Source organism: Pelophylax lessonae (genome assembly GCF_965119305.1).
Source record: "Pelophylax lessonae genome assembly, chromosome: 5".
NCBI classification, from domain to species: domain Eukaryota; kingdom Metazoa; phylum Chordata; class Amphibia; order Anura; family Ranidae; genus Pelophylax; species Pelophylax lessonae.
The window spans coordinates 6,946,244-6,966,060 of NC_138772.1; the positions used below are offsets into that span (position 1 = coordinate 6,946,244).

The following is a 19,817-nucleotide window of genomic DNA, read 5'->3' on the forward strand; positions in this document are numbered from 1 at the left end:
CGTATGGAGGAGATCCAGGGGAGATCTCGGAGGTAAAGCTTCTTCTTAGGAAGTGTCAATACGACCGGCATGCCTCCTTGGTTCTGGAGAGAGATTATGGGAAATATCACTCGCCTGATCCTTACCAGAACTGTAAGCAAGGCATAGCAGTTAAGACGGTCATAGGTCTGAGGGATAGTACGGGTTCCCTGGTGAAGTCCAGATCAGGGATCCTGGAGATCTTCAGGTCATATTACGCAGACCTTCTGGGAAGAAAGGACCTTAGTCAGGACAGGATGGAAAGCTTTCTGGATTCTACTCCAGGATTGGGAAATGATACATTGCCTTTGATGGATTTGACAGAACCAATTTCAGCGGATGAGGTAGTTCGTGCTATAGAGAAGCTGGCTACCAAAAAATCGCCTGGGCCAGATGGGTTGACAGCTGAATTTTACAAGTGTTTTAAGTCCATTCTGGCTCCCTTTTTAGCGGAGGTTTATAACAGCTGTTTAGAAGAGGGTTCTCTCCCTCCCTCCATGAGGCAATCCGCTGTGATTCTTCTGTCAAAAGGTAAAGACCCCTCAATAATTGACAACTGGCGCCCCATCAGTCTTCTCAATGTTGATAGAAAGATCTTGGCGAAGATTCTTTTTTGGCGCTTGTCGTCAGTAGCAGGCGATTTGTTGTCCAATCATCAGCACTGCTCGGTCCAGGGCAGAAGTACCTTTTCAGCAATTTTAGCTGTCCGGGAGGCTTTGGAGCGATGCAGGGCTGCTGGATGGAGAAAGTACTTGCTGGCATTGGATCAGGCGAAGGCTTTTGATCGAGTCAATCATGAGTACCTGTATTTGCTACTTGGTAGATACGGCCTGCAGGGGAGGTTTATTGATTGGCTGAAAACATTATATAAAGGGGCTGAGAGCTTCCCACTTGTTAATGGTTGGGTTGGACGGCCTTTTGAGGTTGGCTCTGGTGTGCGCCAGGGGTGTCCTTTGAGCCCCCTGCTATATGTATTCGCAATCGACCCCTTCATAAGAAGGTTAGAGAGTGGATCGTTGTGTGGGGTGCCTTTGGGCATTGCTGGTGTGCCACCTTTGAAGGTCATGGCCTATGCCGATGATGTGTCTGTTATTATCTCTGGGATGGAGGAGGCGCAGGAGGTGGTCTCTGTGATAGAGCAGTACACAGAGGCTTCTGGCTCTAAAATCAATCATGAAAAGAGTGAAGTTTTCTGGATGGGTGAGGAGGGTGAAAGCTTCGAACTTCCGGATGCCTTCCCAGAGCCCCAGCAGGAAATTAAAGTGTTGGGCATCAAATTTGGTTCTGGTGACTATGGTCATCGAAATTGGGAAAGCAGGTTGTTGAATGCCAATGCCAAGGTGGCAAGCTGGAAGAAATGGAAACTTTCCTTGAGGGAAAGGGTTGACTTGATTAAAACTTACCTGATCCCAATCTTTTTATATGTCAGCTTTGTCTGTATCTTACCGGAATCTCTCTATGCAAGGGTGTACAGCTGCTTTTTCCAACTGTTATGGGGAAATAGGCTGAACCTGATCAAACGCAATGTAACTTACCTGTCCAGGCGGGAGGGTGGTCTAGGAATGGTCAACCCTATAGTTTTCTTTTCTCTGCTCTTTTTTAAGTATAATCTTGGTAATATGTTAGCAGAGACCCCGCAGGGATGGGTGGGTATTTTTCAATCTTGGTCTAGGCCTTTTCTGCGATGCTGGGAAGATGGCGGGCCAGTGAAAAGTCTGAGAGTCCGACATGGCAAGCTTCCGGCTTATGTTGCCCCGTGTCTGAAAATACTTAGGCAGTGGCAGGTGACAGTGGGGGATATCAAGTCCCTCCCCAGAAAGCTTCTGGAGAAGAGGATTTTGGGCTCTGCTTTCAGTGTGTCACTGACCTTAAGGGATTGCCCAGGCCCCGTAATGAGGGAGGGGTTGCGTTTAATTAACTTAGGAAGAATCCCTTTGAAGTTTAGGGATCAAGCCTGCCTCGCTTTCCATGGAAGGCTCTATGTGAGAGGGAACCTGAAGCATCGCCCTGTGGATGATCGGGATTGTCCTAGAGCGGAGTGTGTTGGTAAAGTGGAGTCTATGGACCACTTTTTGCTCCAGTGTCCCTTTAACATAGAGGTGTGTAAAAGGGTGGGGAGGGCTCTAGGCCTCCCCTTTCTCTATCGCATGAGTTATGCGGAGTGGGTGTACGGGGCATTCCCGACTCGCTGGGATTTTGATTTGGATACACTTTTTCTAGTTAGTATAGTTGTCCGTTACTTCACGTGGAATGCACGGTGCCAGATTACCCTGCGGAAGAAAGTCCTCCCTGTTGAGGTGGTGGTGTACGATATTCTGGGTGAGGTTGGGAAGATTCGGGGTCTTGAGAAGGGCAGGGAGCCTCGAGCGGTCTGGATAAGGGCGTGGAGGAATATCAGACCTGCTTTTGGTGAACTGTCCATCTCTGGGTGAGGAGCTCTTTTCCTATGCTATTTCTTTCACGCCCTTAGCTTTTGTTGGTTAATATCTTCTTTTTGAAGAAGGGCTGCATGCATAATGGGGGTGATTTTGTTTCTTGACCTCGCAGGTTGGATGTCTGGTGTGGTGGTGTGAGTCCTACTAAGATTATTTTCTCCGGTAATGACAGTTTCATGATGTGAGTTTTGTTTTTGCTGTAAAGGCAGTCTTTATTTGAGAGCAGAATTTGCTATATATTTTTTTCCATTTTCATGTAAATATGTATATATTTATTTATGTATATTGATTTTATGATTATTGATTGCAAGACTTTTAATAAACAAAAATTGGGAAGAATGTCCCTTACATTGGTGGTCAGTGGGAAGAATGTCCCTTACATTGGTGATCAGTGGGAAGAATGCCCCTTACATTGGTGATCAGTGGGAAAAATGCCCCTTACATTGGTGGTCAGTGGGAAGAATGCCCCTTACATTGGTGGTCAGTGGGAAGAATGTCCCTTACATTGGTGGTCAGTGAGAAGAATGCTCCTTACATTGGTGGTCAGTGGGAAGAATGCCCCTTACATTGGTGATCAGTGGGAAGAATGCCCCTTACATTGGTGGTCAGTGGGAAGAATGCCTCTTACATTGGTGGTCAGTGGGAAGAATGTCCCTTACATTGGTGGTCAGTGAGAAGAATGTTCCTTACATTGGTGATCAGTGGGAAGAATGCCCCTTACATTGGTGGTCAGTGGGAAGAATGCCTCTTACATTGGTGGTCAGTGGGAAGAATGTCCCTTATAGTTAGCTGAAAAGATAATCATGTCTTTGGTTACTTATCTAAAACCTGTGGAGGATCTCTAGGGTTCCACAGAACCCTAGGTTAGAAAGACTGGTCTAAGGATACCTGGACTAAGGTCTAAGGATACCTGGACTAAGGTCTAAGGATACCAGGATTAAGGTCTAAGGATACCAGGACTAAGGTCTAAGGATACCAGGACTAAGGTCTAAGGATACCAGGACTAAGGTCTAAGGATACCAGGACTAAGGTCTAAGGATACCTGGACTAAGGTCTAAGGATACCTGGACTAAGGTCTAAGGATACCAGGACTAAGGTCTAAGGATACCAGGACTAAGGTCTAAGGATACCAGGACTAAGGTCTAAGGATACCTGGACTAAGGTCTAAGGATACCAGGACTAAGGTCTAAGGATACCAGGACTAAGGTCTAAGGATACCTGGACTAAGGTCTAAGGATACCTGAACTAAGGTCTAAGGATACCTGGACTAAGGTCTAAGGATACCTGGACTAAGGTCTAAGGATACCTGGACTAAGGTCTAAGGATACCTGGACTAAGGTCTAAGGATACCTGGACTAAGGTCTAAGGATACCAGGACTAAGGTCTAAGGATACCAGGACTAAGGTCTAAGGATACCAGGACTAAGGTCTAAGGATACCAGGACTAAGGTCTAAGGATACCTGGACTAAGGTCTAAGGATACCTGAACTAAGGTCTAAGGATACCAGGACTAAGGTCTAAGGATACCTGGACTAAGGTCTAAGGATACCTGGACATAGCTGTTCTCAAGAGATCATTGACTTTATTATGGGAAGAAAAAACATCTCACAGGTTCAGGTTAAGCAGAAAATAACATCTTTATATACTTTGTTACATCATTGACTCAATGCACACAATGAATGCTCTTATATACTCTATATGAAGTGTAAAGAAGTGGAATATAAAGAATAAATAAAATACATACCAATAAAGCCGCACAGATGGGTCCGTGAATAATATAAAGCAAGTGAGTGTCGGAACTTATCCAGCAGCTAAACAGAAAAGGGAAGGTTAGATGGCAGATTATAACCTTACAGCGAGATTCAATTACTCACCACAAATGTATTTATCACTTACTTGTCGTTATAATAAATACTTCTCGCCGCCGCGTGTATGCATGCTGGAATCAGAGGGAACCCTGGGAGAAAAGCAATAGAAAGGACTTAAATATGAACCTCTCTTCAGGTAAGAGTGCCAAGCCTAGAGTCTGCCAGCTCCCAAATAACCAACATTTAAAGTGTTCTGTTTACCGAAGGTAAATGTAACCTCACCCCCCCCCCCCCCAAAAAAAAAATTTGGGTTTTCCCCAGAACAGGACCAGTGGGGAAATTTTCCAAAGAGGACACAAGTTATGCTTCCCCTTCTGACAACAGGGGGTTTCCTCCTTTTAGAGGGATTTTCCTTCTTGATTTGGCTATGGGACAGGAAGTGGAGGAAAATCTCTCAAGTGGACACAGATGGGAAAAATAGACCTTACAGGGGTTATAGTCCTCCCTTACTCCATCCAAAATATAAAAAAAGAAGTTTTGCCTATAGTTCTAATGTAAGTCTCTCTTCTACAGGGAGGATACATTTAATGTTTGTAGTTGTTCCTCATAACGGAGATCCTCCACCCCCCCCCCCCCCCAAAACTGAGGTCCTCCATCCTCCATAACGGAGATCCTCCACGCCCCCTATAAGTGAGGTCCTCCATCCCCCATAACTGAGTTCCTCCAGTCCACATAACTGAGGTCCAAATCAGAGGCCTTCCTTTCCCCATAACTGAGCTCATCAACTCACATAACTGAGGCCCAAAACTGAGGTCCTCCATCCCCCATAACTGATCTACTTCAGCCCACATAATTGTGGGGGGGAACTAACACTGCACATCACCCTGAACACACCATCCCCACTGTGAAACATGGTGGTGGCATCATCATGGTGTGGGGATGCTTTTCTTCAGCAGGGACAGGGAAGCTGGTCAGAGTTGATGGGAAGATAGATGGAACCAAATACAGGACAACCTTAGAAGAAAAGACTTGAGACTGGGGTGGAGGTTCACCTTCCAGCAGGACAACGACCCGAAACATCCAGCCAGAACTACAATGGAATGGTTTACATCAAAGCATATTCATGTGTTGGAATGGTCCAGTCATAGTCCAGACCTAAATCACATTGAGAATCTGTGGCAAGACTTGAAAATTGCTGTTCACAGACGCTCTCCATCCAATCTGACAGAGCTTGAGATATTCTGCAAAGAAGAATGGGCAGAAATGTCCTCTCTAGATGTGCAAAGCTGGTAGAGACATCCCCAAAAAGACTTGCAGTTGTAATTGCAGGGAAAGGCGGTTCTACAAAGTATTGACTCCGGGGGGTGAATACAAATGCAGCCACACTTTTCACAGATTTATTTGTATCATTTATCATTTTCCTTTCACTTCACAATTATGGCCACTTTGTGTCGGTCTATCACATAAAATCCCCAAAAAAATCCCAATATTTTTACATTCTGCTACATAACATCCCCCCCCCCCCCCCCCCCGAATAAATGTAAAAATGTAAATTATTTTTCATCATTTTAGGCCAATTTGTATTCTGCTACATATTTTGGTAAAAAAAATTCCCAATAAGCGTATTTTGATTGGTTTGCGCAAAAGTTATCACGTCTACAAACTATGGGAAAGATTCATGTCATTTTTATCTAATTTCTTTTACTAGTAATGGCGGCGATCTGCAATTTTTTGCAGGACTGCGACATTGCGGCGGACAGATCGGACCCCTAACTGACATTTTTGACACTTTTGGGGGGACCAGTGACAATACTACAGTAATCAGTGCTAAAAATATGCACTGTTACTGTACTAATGACACTGGCAGGGAAGGCGTTAACACCAGGGGCGATCAAAGTGTTAAATGTGAGCCTAGGGGGGTGCTTTCTAACTGTGGGGGGATGGGCTTGTGGAATCATCACAGAGACCTGTGATCCTATATAGGAGGAACACAGGAGCTCTGTATTGATTCCTGAGAGAACAACGGTCTCTCGCAGTAAAGTCACACGATTTTACCGCGATTTTGACGCGACTTTGTTGCTGCGATTTTTGACTGGGCTTATTATTATTATTATAATGTCTTTTCCTAAAAAACGCATCAAAATCATTCCAAAAGCAGTGCAGGGACTACTTTGAAGTTGGTGAGACTTCGAGTCGCACAGATATGAATGGGGCTCATTGGAAATAACGGCGAACAACTTGTCATGCGATTTTGCAGTCCCAAATTGCATGACAAGTCGCACAAGTGTGAAAGGGGCCTAAAGAGGACCTGTCGTCCTTTATTTCTATCACAAGAGATGCTTACATTTATTGTGAAAGGGAAAAAAGTGATAAAAAAAATGAAAAAATTAAAAAGGGACAGTGGAAAAATAAAAAAATAAAATAAATAATAATCATTTTTTTTAAAGCACCCTTGTGCTGCTCATTTATTCATTTACTTATTTATTAATTAATTTATCCATTTATTATTCGCCTATTGACATATTTATTCACTTATTTATTGATGAATTTGATTAACACATCTACTTAAAATTGTTAATTAATTATTCATGGGATTTATAAAAAAAAAACACTTGCAAAACTTACCTATCAAAATTAGGCAATAAAAGTGATCCTATGCGCTTAGGAGTACAAATAATCCAAAAATCACAATGCTGCTACTTAAATAGTAATAATATGAAAAAATTAAATAGATCTAAGATATAAACCTCTATGCAAGGTGATATTAGATATAAATTTCAGTAGAGAAATTTATATCTAATATCTAATATCACATTGCATAGAGGTCTATATCTTAGATCTATTGTCATTTTTTCATATTCATGGGATTTACTCATAGGGGAGTTTACTGCACTGGCACTTTTTCTTCACAATATTATCCTATGCGCAGGTGCATTAGCGAATAGCACAAATTTTTTCAACATCATCTTTTATATTAAAAAAAAAAAAAAAAAAAAAGAAAATCAGTATATTGCGTGTTTTTTTTTCAGAAAAATTTATTACAGCGTATTTTTTAAATAGTGACATGCTAGGTATCTATTTTAGGTAACATCTTTTATATTTTATATTAAAAAAAAAATGGGTTATATATTGCGTGTTTTCTTTAATTAAAATTCATTAAAGTGTATTTTTTTCCCCAGAAAATAGCATTTTAAAAATAGATTTGCAAATACCGTTTGACAGTAGTAATTTCAACAATCGCCATTTTATTCTCTAGGGTCTCTGCTAAAAATCTCTACTAAAAAAAAATAAAAAAAATAATATATATAATATATTTAATTATATAATTAATTTTATATATATATATATATATATATATATATATATATATATATATATATATATATATATAATTGTATTTTTAATTATATATATATATATAAAATTGTATTTTTAATTATATATATATAAAATTGTATTTTTAATTATATATATATAAAATTGTATTTTTAATTATATATATATATATATATATATATATATATATATATATATATATAATTAATTATATAATTTATATTTTATAATCATATATTAATATAATAATTTAATAATATATAACGCTTAGGGGTTCCAAGTAATTTTCTAGCAAAAAAATACTGATTATTACACGGAGGAGAGAAATGTCAGAATTATCCTGGGTGGGAACTGGTTAAGCACAAGCAACAGCTAAATATTCCTCATCACCGGGTGTGCCGGTGTAACGTTAAAAAACCATACCCCGTGGAGAAACCATACCCTCGTCACTTCCGGGCTGAAACAGCTGAGCAGCGCAGCAGTGCGCATGCTCAGAGCCCCGGATACGTGATTGAACATTAAACAATTAGACAAGTGCGCATGCTCGGTGGGCATGAAATTCTCACGGCACTGTGTCTAATGTAAAACTTGCGGCGCTTACATTAAAACAGCTCATCTGAAACGTAAATCATCTCCGCTCTTCGCCCTGTCACTGCCCTCATCTCCGGTAATAAATATAAAAGCGGTGGCGGGTGTATGTGATGTAAATGTGACGGCGATCGCGGCTCCGTGATCCGCTTTTATATTTATTACCGGAGATGAGGGCAGTGACAGGGCGAAGAGCGGAGATGATTTACGTTTCAGATGAGCAGTTTTAATGTAAGCGCAGCAAGTTTAACTACCGTGAGAAATCCATACCCTCCGTAGCGGAACCGGAAGTGACGAGGGTATGGTTTTCTCACGGGTATAGTTTTTTCACGGAACACCGGAAAAGTCCAACACCGGACTGTTTCTATGAGGAATAAAATGTCATTTCTCACAAACTTGTCTTCTGATTTATTAGCAGAGAAAGCGTGACCGCTAATTGGTTTTGTCAAAGCGTCCAACGTTTTGAAAGTAGGAGGCCATCTTCTGTAAGAATCAAAGCGTGCCGCCACACGCATCAGTCCTCCGAGATCTCCTTCATTATTATCATCTGATTGACACATAATAAACAATCACTGCTTATGCGATTCACCCCAAAGGGGCCTTAGTCACAGCTCTGACTGAGGTCCTTGCAGACAGAAATGCGTCAGCGGTGCTCATCTTCCTGGGTCACTCCTAAGCTGTCCATGTCAAGTCGGCTCATAAAAAGAGGCTGTTACAGTGCCTTGAAAAAGTATTCACACCCCTTGAAATTTCCCACATTTTCTCATGTTACACCCAAAAACGTAAATGTATTTTATTGGGATTTTATGTGATAGACCGACACAAAGTGGCCATAATTGTGAAGTGGAAGGAAAATGATAAATGATACAAATAAATCTGTGAAAAGTGTGGCTGCATTTGTATTCACCCCCCGGAGTCAATACTTTGTAGAACCGCCTTTCCCTGCAATTACAGCTTGCAAGTCTTTTTGGGGATGTCTCTACCAGCTTTGCACATCTAGAGAGGACATTTCTGCCCATTCTTCTTTGCAGAATATCTCAAGCTCTGTCAGATTGGATGGAGAACGTCTGTGAACAGCAATTTTCAAGTCTTGCCACAGATTCTCAATGTGATTTAGGTCTGGACTGTGACTGGGCCATTCTAACACATGAATATGCTTTGATGTAAACCATTCCATTGTAGCTCTGGTTGGATGTTTCGGGTCGTTGTCCTGCTGGAAGGTGAACCTCCACCCCAGTCTCAACTCTTTTGCAGACTCTAACAGGTTTTCTTCTAAGATTGCCCTGTATTTGGCTCCATCCATCTTCACATCAACTCTGACCAGCTTCCCTGTCCCTGCGGAAGAAAAGCATCCCCACAACTGGGCGCTGCCACCACCATGTTTCACAGTGAGGATGGTGTGTACAGGGTGATGTGCAGTGTTAGTTTTCCACCACACATAGCATTTTGCTTTGGCCTTAAGGCCGTTGGGCGGAAGTGACGTTTGATGTTTGATGTCGCTCTGGTCCTCCAGGGGGCCATCTTTCCCTCTCTCGACTTCCCGGCCATCCGTGCATCTGAATCCGGGGGGGGGGGGGGCACCCCTCCTGCTGCCCATAAAAGCGATCCTATGGGGAATCCGCTGCCGGGACATTTTTATCAGAGTCAGGATTGCCAGTTTCCAGAGTCCATTGCGGCCATTGGAAGTATGGCAAAGTTGCCAGTTGCAGCACAACCATTTCTCTGACAATGAGTCTATGGCCTGAGTCCATTGCGCCATTGGAAGTAGGGACATGGAATTTCCTGCCAGCAGCATTGGTGGAGTTACAAGAAACTTCTCCAGCTGAAGCACTGACAACTGGACAGAGGGTCCTAGGTGAGAAGGTGGCGGTCATTCCCCAGCAGCAAATCAGAATCCAGGGGGAGAAGGGAGAGGACTTTGGTGTCCCTCCCCAACAGTCTGTCACGTACCTGACCTGAGGCGGAGATGCAGAGAGGGCTCCCCTTGTGGCTGAGTGTGGCACACCCCTGGGGTTGAGACAGAGGGTGTAGCGCCCACAGAAGCACTGACTGCCGGCAGGGTCCTGATGGTAGACAGGCGGTCTCTAGTAGAGTGCTGGGCAGGAATACACCGGACAGTCCAAGGAGGAACAAGGAACAATCAGGCAGTAGGTGTAAGACCGGCCAGGGGGTCAAACACAGGGCTCGGCAGGAAGCTGCAACAGGTGCAAGCCAAAGGTATAGCAGGAAGGCCAGGAGCAGACAAGTCGGTGGGAAAGCCGAGATCAGGTACTGGAGGGCAGGTAGACAGGAAGCAAGTCCGTGGGCCAAGCCGAGGTCAGATAACAGGAGAGCCAAACTGGAGCAGGGGTGGTCAGACTAAGCCGAGGGTCAAAGCCAGGAGAGAGAGCAGACAGGTCAGGAACAAGCCGGGTCAAACTGGAATCCAGGAAGTAGCAACGCTCAGGACACAGGAGGAGCTGAAGACAATCCAGCAATCTGATGGGCTGAGCAGAGTCCTTTTATAGGCCAGTGAATGAGTCTATGACCTGATTTAATTGCGGCCATGGGAAGTACTGGCAAAGTTGCCAGTTGCAGCACAACCATTTCTCTGACAATGAGTCTATGGCCTGAGTCCATTGCGGCCATTGGAAGTACTGGCGGAGTTGCTAGTTGCAGCACGGCCATTTCTCTGACAGTCAGAGGTTGGTGCCCTCCCCAGCGAGAGATCCACAGTCTGAGAGTGGAGGAAACCGGCTTCCCTCCCCAACAGTTAGCAGGAGCGGATTATGTGGAGTCCCAGTAGAAGTGCTACCAACCTCTGCCCAGCACCAGTACCAACTGCAGAGTTCCAGGGAGCTGGGGCAGTCAGCCCCTCTCCCCAGTGACAAGCTGATGAAGTGAAGCTTCTACACCCAGCTGAAGAGCTGGCAGCCAGACGGAGTCAACGACCTCTGCCCCACACCCACTGACACAACCCAAGAAAGAGGTCTGGCATTGGGAAAGGTGGATGTCAGAACACAGGGGGATTTTCATCTAGGAAAAGTGGATGAGACTACGGTCCCCACCTGGATACCCCAGGGATGCTGGGCAGTCAGCCCAGGTCCCCAACAGCATGATGGAGTGAGCCCAGCCACCCTGTCTTATCTCCAGCAGCTGAAAGGACTCCAGGGAGAAGTGCCAGTCTACATTTCTCCCCAGCAGCGGGTATGTTCTACGAGAGAGGCAGAGGTTGGCTGGGTGAGTAACGTTCTGTTCGGGACAATTTCTTCGGGGTACTGGGTGGGTACAGACATTGGGGGACTGGAACTACGGACTAACTTCAAAGTCAACCCCTCTGGGGTCTTCTCCTGTGCTAGTCTCCTTCTGAAAGGGGAGAGATGTGACTGGGGCCACATTGGTTGGAACCCAGCTTACCTTAGAGAGGTTGGGAAATCCCCGTCTCAGCTCCCCAGGTCCCTCTTAGGTGTAAGTCACCCTGTGTCTATTGGGGGCACAGGGGGACCAAGAAAATGAGGAACAACTACTTAATGGATACTGAGAACGTGGTTTGGGTTACTTCAAATGGGACAGTAAAATTTATCAACAATATCCCTGAAGAAATCTATGATACAATAATTCCACTGTGTCAGAAAGATGGGACATTGTATGAGCTTTGCCATATAGCCTGTTGTAGAGACGTTATGCTTTGTTCATGATTTTATGGGGTCAGGATACATATATATATATATATATATATATATACAGTGGGTACGGAAAGTATTCAGACCCCCTTAAATTTTTCACTCTTTGTTATATTGCAGCCATTTGCTAAAATCATTTAAGTTCATTCTTCTTCCTCATGAATGTACACATAGCACCCCATACTGACAGAAAAACACAGAATTGTTGACATTGTTGCAGATTTATTAAAAAAGAAAAACTGAAATATCACATGGTCCTAAGTATTCAGACCCTTTGCTGTGACACTCATATATTTAACTCAGGTGCTTTCCATTTCTTCTGATCATCCTTGAGATGGTTCTACACCTTCATTTGAGTCCAGCTGTGTTTGATTATACTGATTGGACTTGATTAGGAAAGCCACACACCTGTCTATATAAGACCTTCCAGATGACAATGCATGACAGAGCAAATGAGAATCATGAGGTCAAAGGAACTGCCTGAAGAGCTCAGAGACAGAATTGTGGCAAGGCACAGATCTGACCAAGGTTACAAAAATATTTCTGCTGCACTTAAGGTTCCTAAGAGCACAGTGGCCTCCATAATCCTCAAATGGAAGACGTTTGGGACGACCAGAACCCTTCCTAGAGCTGGCCGTCCGACCAAACTGAGCTATCGGGGGAGAAGAGCCTTGGTGAGAGAGGTAAAGAAGAACCCAAAGATCACTGTGGCTGAGCTCCAGAGATGCAGTCAGGAGATGGGAGAAAGTTGTAGAAAGTCAACCATCACTGCAGCCCTCCACCAGTCGGGCTTTATGGCAGAGTGGCCCGACGGAAGCCTCTCCTCAGTGTAAGACACATGAAAGCCCGCATGGAGTTTGCTAAAAAACACCTGAAGGACTCCAAGATGGTGAGAAATAAGATTCTCTGGTCTGATGAGACCAAAATAGAACTTTTTGGCCTTAATTCTAAGCGGTATGTGTGGAGAAAACCAGGCACTGCTCATCACCTGTCCAATACAGTCCCAACAGTGAAGCATGGTGGTGGCAGAATCATGCTGTGGGGGTGTTTTTCAGCTGCAGGGACAGGACGACTGGTTGCAATAGAGGGAAAGATGAATGCGGCCAAGTACAGGGATATCCTGGACAAAAACCTTCTCCAGAGTGCTCTGGACCTCAGACTGGGCCGAAGGTTTACCTTCCAACAAGACAATGACCCTAAGCACACAGCTAAAATAACGAAGGAGTGGCTTCACAACAACTCCGTGACTGTTCTTGAATGGCCCAGCCAGAGCCCTGACTTAAACCCAATTGAGCATCTCTGGAGAGACCTAAAAATGGCTGTCCACCAACGTTTACCATCCAACCTGACAGAACTGGAGAGGATCTGCAAGGAGGAATGGCAGAGGATCCCAAAATCCAGGTGTGAAAGACTTGTTGCATCTTTCCCAAAAAGACTCCTGGCTGTATTAGATCAAAAGGGGGCTTCTACTAAATACTGAGCAAAGGGTCTGAATACTTAGGACCATGTGATATTTCAGTTTTTCTTTTTTAATAAATCTGCAACAATGTCAACAATTCTGTGTTTTTCTGTCAGTATGGGGTGCTATGTGTACATTCATGAGGAAGAAGAATGAACCTAAATGATTTTAGCAAATGGCTGCAATATAACAAAGAGTGAAAAATTTAAGGGGGTCTGAATACTTTCCGTACCCACTATATATATATATATATATATATATATATATATATATATATATATATATATATATATATATATATATATATATATATATATTGTAGTAGAGCATCCCAGAGAGAGCCAGGAAAAGTCCTGTTTGGGGTTTATACATCCCCCAGGCATCTCTCGTATACCTTTAGGGATCACTGATCCATGATCCAGTTCAGATCTTGCTCCTCTTCCCCAGGTCAATTTAAACTCACCTGAGACAGACAGCAGCTCTCTCTCAGCCTGGGAACACAGACAACGTTTGTCTATGAGAGCGGAAGGTCAGTAAAACTACCAGTTTGTGTCTTTGGAAGCTGACAAGCTGTAGGCTTGCTCAGTCTGTGTTAGTTAGGGACTGCATTGTGTGTAGTAAGCGCCGGGACATGGCTAGGCTTTTGTTTATTATTATTATTCCTGCTTGTTTTCCTTAAAGCACTGTACAGCACCTGTATATAGACTTGTATATAGCACCAATAAACACCGCACTGTTTGTCACTACCACTTTCAGTCTTTCTGTGCCTGAAAGACTGCTTATCCCAGGGAGCTTTGCACCTGCTACCTGTTCCCCAGCTTACAATATATATATATATACATATATATATATATATATAGGAGGTTGTGATCAATATATGTCATTTTTTGTAGAACAATTGTCTTGAAGGTCTTTCTGGCTCTGAAGAAGCCTTGGGTGAAACGCGTCGGCTCTTTGGGGACCTACAGACTATGCTAAATATAGAGACATTATTGTTGCCAATTTGGTAGTTTGTATCGGTGTTTCCTTAGGGAACATGTTTTTTTTATGTATGCATACACAATTCCCTCTTTTTTACCTTATGATTCAATAAACATGTTTTTATAAAAAAACGCATTTGCTCTATTTGTGACCATCCTTCCTTTTGTGGCCCTGAAAATCCCGCTGCTCTTTGGTACTTTGGTTGTTGACTGAATGGTCAAGTCATCCAGGCTGGTTTAAGTGCTGAGTTAATTATCACGTTAATTATCACATTGTCTAGGTGTGGATTCCCATTCACCTACTGTTTCTGTCCAGGTGGCTAGTTAATTAGCTCAGGAGGTTAATTATGTTTCTGTGTGCAGTTTGTGTTGTTAGGGTAATCTGATCAGGATGGGGATGTCCTCCTGTGTGTGGTATCTATTCTGTGTGAGTTTGTTCAATAAACAGTTCCAGATCCTATACAAGCTATTTTCGGCTAGTCTTGTATATTGAGGCTAATATCTGATATCTATGTTCAATACTGGAGGAAGCGGTATACTGAAAAGCACACTGTGGGTCGGTTCTGTTAGATTGGGGCCGAACCGCTGCTCCGTGTGTGAATGGACACACAGGACAGCGGCTCGGCTCGGGTGCCCCCATAGCAAGCTGCTTGCTGTGGGGGCACCAAATAGGAGGGAGGGGCCAGGAGCACCAGTGTGGGAACTGAGAAGAGGAGGATCCGTAACCAACTGCACAGAGGAGGTAAGTATAACATGTGTATTATTTTAATAAAAAATAAAGCCACAACTACATTTGTTCCCAAACGTAAAATCTTCATAGGTGTCCCGATCCTGCCGATGATAGCAAATCACCGCCGCTGGAGGTGCTCACAAGGCTGGAGGAGAAGTTCTGGGACCCAGTGGGTATGGGGTGGAAGTGGTGTCTGCTTGGGAGCAGACCACCTCTACATCTCCTCCAGCCTTGTGAGCACCTCCAGCTCCCGTGATTTGCTATCGTCGGTGGGACCGGGACACCTATTCAGATTATGCATTTGGCCAGATATGTACATTTTTAATAAACTGCCCACTAGATGGCGCTTTTCCCTTTCTATAAACACACACACATTGCATGCGATTCTGTCCATTCCTTTTGTATTGACGCAATTTGCACCGCAAAGTATCGGTTTCGGCATCGGGAGTACCGATACTGGTGCAAATGCTTGGTATTGGTGCATCCCCAATAAAAGCGAAAGTCTTACCCCATCCTAGTAAGTAATACCAGATCAGATGCTGCTTCTCAGCAAACACGGCCACCACTATGAGCGTATGGAGATAGATCCCTTCACACAGCATCCAGAAGTAATTGCATCCCATCAGATAAAAGTGGATGAACTGGGAGATTTTGCAGCTCACCTGCCATCATAATAAATAAAGGTGAAAGGGTATTAGCGGAGGGCAAATCTACAGCAATTGTTGTCTATGGGGACACCCCGAACAGGAAATGTCTTATAATAGGTAAGGAAAAACAAAGCAGGGATAATATTTCTCACGCACAGCAGACTGACAACGTGGGGAAGTTGACCTCTGGAAGATTTTATCCCCCTTCATGACCAGGCCATTTTTTGGCTATTCAGCACTGCGTTACTTTAACTGACAATTGCGTGGTCATGCAACAACACCATGCAATGTACCCAAATTAAATTTTTAGCAATTTTTTTCACACAAATAGAGTTTTCTTTTGGTGGTATTTGATCACCACTGTGATTTTTATTTTTTTGCGATATAAATGAAAAAAAAATGTCTCCAAATTTTGAAAAAAAAAAAAATATATATATTTTTTACTTTCTGCTGTGAAACCTATCAAATTAAAAAATAAAACTTCTTCATAAATTTAGGCCAATATGTATTCTGCTAAATAAAAATAAATAAATAAAACTTCTTAAAAAAAATTAGGCCAATATGTATTCTGCTACATGTCTTAGGTAAAAAAAAAAAAATTCTAATAAGCGTATATTGATTGGTTTGGGTTAAATTTATATCGCCTACAAACTATGGGATATACTGTATAGTGATCGACCAATATTGGTTTTTCGTTGCCGATACCGAAATTTTGGACATCGCGTATCGGTATCGGCCGATATGGGCCGATATTTTCATACATTTTAAAAAAAATAATTTGTTTTTTCTTTGGCAGGTACTCTTGTGGAGGGATCTTGGGGGTGTAAAAGACCCCAAACCCCTCCTCTGCACTTAAAAGCATTCAAAACGCCAAGTTTGGCTGTTTTGAATGCTGTCATTTTTTTTTTAAATCTGGCGCCGAGTACCCGGAAGTGATGTCATGACATAATTTCCGGGTTTTTTACATGGAATGCGGCTTTGATTGGGTTTTCGGGGGCCGTGCCGGTTAGGATGCCCGGGTCTCCCGGTGGGACGAGAGACCCGGGCGAGCTGCGGAAGGCGGCGGAAGGGGGGGGGGGGTCGTCCCCTCCCGCTCCTTGGAATGACAGCCGAGTGGCTTCTCAGCCGCATAGGTTGTCATTACAAGACAGCCAACCGTCGGCTATGGATGCCGGTACCGGGTTGATGCCTCTAGCTGCAGCCATCACTCCGGTACAAGCACTTTCCCGAAATATCAGCAATATCGGTCACCTTGGTGGCCGATTCCGATATATCGGGGAAAGTGCAGATACACTTTTCTTAACCACTTGCCGACCAGCCGCCGCAGTTATACGGCAGCAAGTTCCTGCGAATCACTGTACCTGTACGGTGGCTCGTGGGAGCGATCCACGGGGCCGTGATTGCCGCGATCGCTCCCTGTGAAGAGAGAACGGCGGTCTGCTGTTGTAAACTCAGCAGTCCGTTGTTCTCTCAGGAATCAATACAGAGATCCTCCTATTTAGGATCACAGGTCTCTGTATTGATTTCACAAGCCCACCCCCTTCACAGTTAGAAAACACCCCCTAGGCTCAAATTTAACCCTTTGATTGCACCTAGGTTAACCCCTTCCCTGCCAGTGTCATTAGCCCAGTGACAGTGCATATTTTTAGCACTGATTACTGTAGTAATGTCACTGCTCCCCCCAAAAGTGTCAAAAATGTCAGTTAAAGGTCAGATGTGCCCGCCGCAATGTCACAGTCCCGCTAAAAATCACAGATCGCCGCCATTACTATTAAAAATAAATAAATAAATAAAAATTACATAAATCTTTCCCCTAGTTTGTAGACGCAATAACTTTTGCGCAAACCAATCAAAATACACTTATTGGGATTTTGTTTGCCAAAAATATGTAGCAGAAAACAAATTGACCTAAAATTCTGAAAATTTTTTATTTTTATTTATTTATTTTTTATTGGGAATGTTAAATACTGTAGCAGAATGTGAAAAATATTGTTTTTTTTTTTTCAGAATTGTCGCTCTTTTTTTGTTAATAGCGCAATAAATAAAAATCGCAGAGGCGATCAAATACCACCAAAAGAAAGCTCTATTAGTGGAAAAAAAAAAGGACATCGATTTATCTGGGTACAGCATCGCACGATCGCGCAATTGTCAATTAAAATAACGCAGTGCCGAATCGCAAAAAAATTGAAGGCACTGGCAGCCCCACGATCAGATCCGCTTCCCCTCTGTTCCTGCTGCTGGACACTGTCAACTGAGCTCAGCCGCCTCTCTCTGCCTGTCACCGCTGCCACCCCTCTCACTGCCTTTTGAAGTCCCACTCTTTGGGCCTCTGCTACTCCTGGGTGGGGAGTGGAGCTGAGCAGGGGAGGATCACTTCACTGGGGAGGGCAAGAAGATAGGCAGGCAGACGGCAGGCCGGGACTTGAGCCAAGGCAGAAGAACATGCAAGCGGAATGGCCATGCGCCCCAAACTGAAGAAATAGTCCCTCCGCTCCGACCAGCACATGGTCATCAGAAAGAGGCACAGATAATGGGAAAATATTCCCCCCCCCTTTTTTTTGGCTTCTATCTCTTGCTGAGATTAGTAGTCTAATAAACAGAGGAAGGATTGCTGAATTTTGAAAGCTTAAACCATGCTGACTTTCCAACAGTGGCCCATCCATTGGGGGCGCAGTCCCTCTATTTATGCGTTCAGCCCCGTAATCTACATGCAGGGCGCCGGACGCATGGATTCCAATGGAGTTTTTTTTTTAAGCATGTGATTAGAGCCAGAAACTCTAATAGGCTTAAAAAAAGGGCGGGCTCGGGGCGCAGAGCACTGCGCCCTAAGCCCACCCAGTTGTGTGACAATAGCAAATTAATATTTGCTATTATCACACTGATTCTCCTCCCAGCCAATCAGGAAGCGGTTCCTGAGACCCGTTTCCCGATTGCCCGAAAGGAGTGGCCATGTTATTGGCCAAGGAGGAGGAGGAGGGAGGAGACGCAGGGGAAGCCACCGCCGGGGGGGGGGGAAGCCAGCCCTCCACGTCAGTCCAGGGTGAGTGAGCCAGCGACGGGGGGGGAGTATGGTGTGCAAGCTGTTGTGGTTCGGGGGGGGGGGAGTATGGTGTGGCCCCGTCTGCCGCCCCCCTGGCCCATGGAGCACCAACCGCCACTGCTTTCCAAAGCCAAAACCCACACACCCACAATACGCACATCCTGAAAGACAAAGGAAAATTGAATTTTAATTGTCATATAGTTACATAAAAATAATTTGACCTACCGGATTGGTTGCAACTAAAGTCTGGTTGTTGGCCACTGCTGTCAGCGAAATGATGGTAACTATGGAATTGCACACGAAGGAGATGAAAAGATTTTTGTGAAGGGTGATTCTCTGGCAGCTTAAGTTTCTGGAGAAAGAAACGTAAATTGTAGTGTAATTATTGTAAAAGTGACATTAGATAGCAAAGAATATTGTGCGTCTACAGTGATGTGACGTATGAGTTCTTTCATCATATGCACAGCTTGCCCCATAAGGTACCTTAAGTGAGGCACGTCTAGGATCCAGCTCTCTGGATCAGCTTATATTCAAAGCCCAGAGACGCTAGGAAAGCCTTTCTCCACTAGGGTTTCTCAAGAGGTTGAGAAATGTGAAATGTCTGCCCTTCATATAAAATAATCACTGACAACAATTATGTTTTTAGTTGTCTGCAAGAAGAGCATTCTTCCCACTGACCACTAATGTAGGGTCTACTCTCCCAATGATCTCCACTGCACTCCTAAAGGGAGCTCTTCATTGACCACCAATGTAAGGAGGCCCCTCTCCCAATATCACCAGTGTAAGGGAGTTATTCTCCACTGAAATCCCACACGATTGTCAGATTGCTCTTCATTGACCACCAATTTAAAGAGTCCCCTCTCCCAATATCACCAATGTAAGGGAGTTATTCTCCACTGGACTCCTAAAGCAAGAGAGCTCTACATTTACCACCAATGTAAGGAGACCCCTCTCCCAATATCACCAATGTAAGGGAGTTATTCTCCACTGGACTCCTAAAGCAAGAGAGCTCTTCATTGACCACCAATGTAAAGAGGCCCCTCTCCCAATATCACCATTGTAAGGGGGTTATTCTCCACTGCACTCCTAAAGCAAGAGAGCTGGTCATTGACCAC

General features: G+C 43.9%; 1 protein-coding gene across 1 annotated transcript in view; it reads right to left on the reverse strand.

Annotated features, from left to right (window-relative positions):
* Positions 1 to 19,817, reverse strand: part of CALCRL (calcitonin receptor like receptor) — a gene marked incomplete at its 3' end in the record, with an annotated part of 165,088 nt that overhangs the window by 23,102 nt on the left and 122,169 nt on the right. The window contains exons 7-10 of the mRNA XM_082258800.1: positions 18,928 to 19,054; positions 15,524 to 15,677; positions 4,349 to 4,409; positions 4,197 to 4,263 (exon numbers count right to left, since the gene is read on the reverse strand). Of these exons, the coding sequence (XP_082114926.1) occupies positions 4,197 to 4,263; positions 4,349 to 4,409; positions 15,524 to 15,677; positions 18,928 to 19,054 (409 nt within the window). The remainder of the gene's footprint in view (positions 1 to 4,196; positions 4,264 to 4,348; positions 4,410 to 15,523; positions 15,678 to 18,927; positions 19,055 to 19,817) is intronic.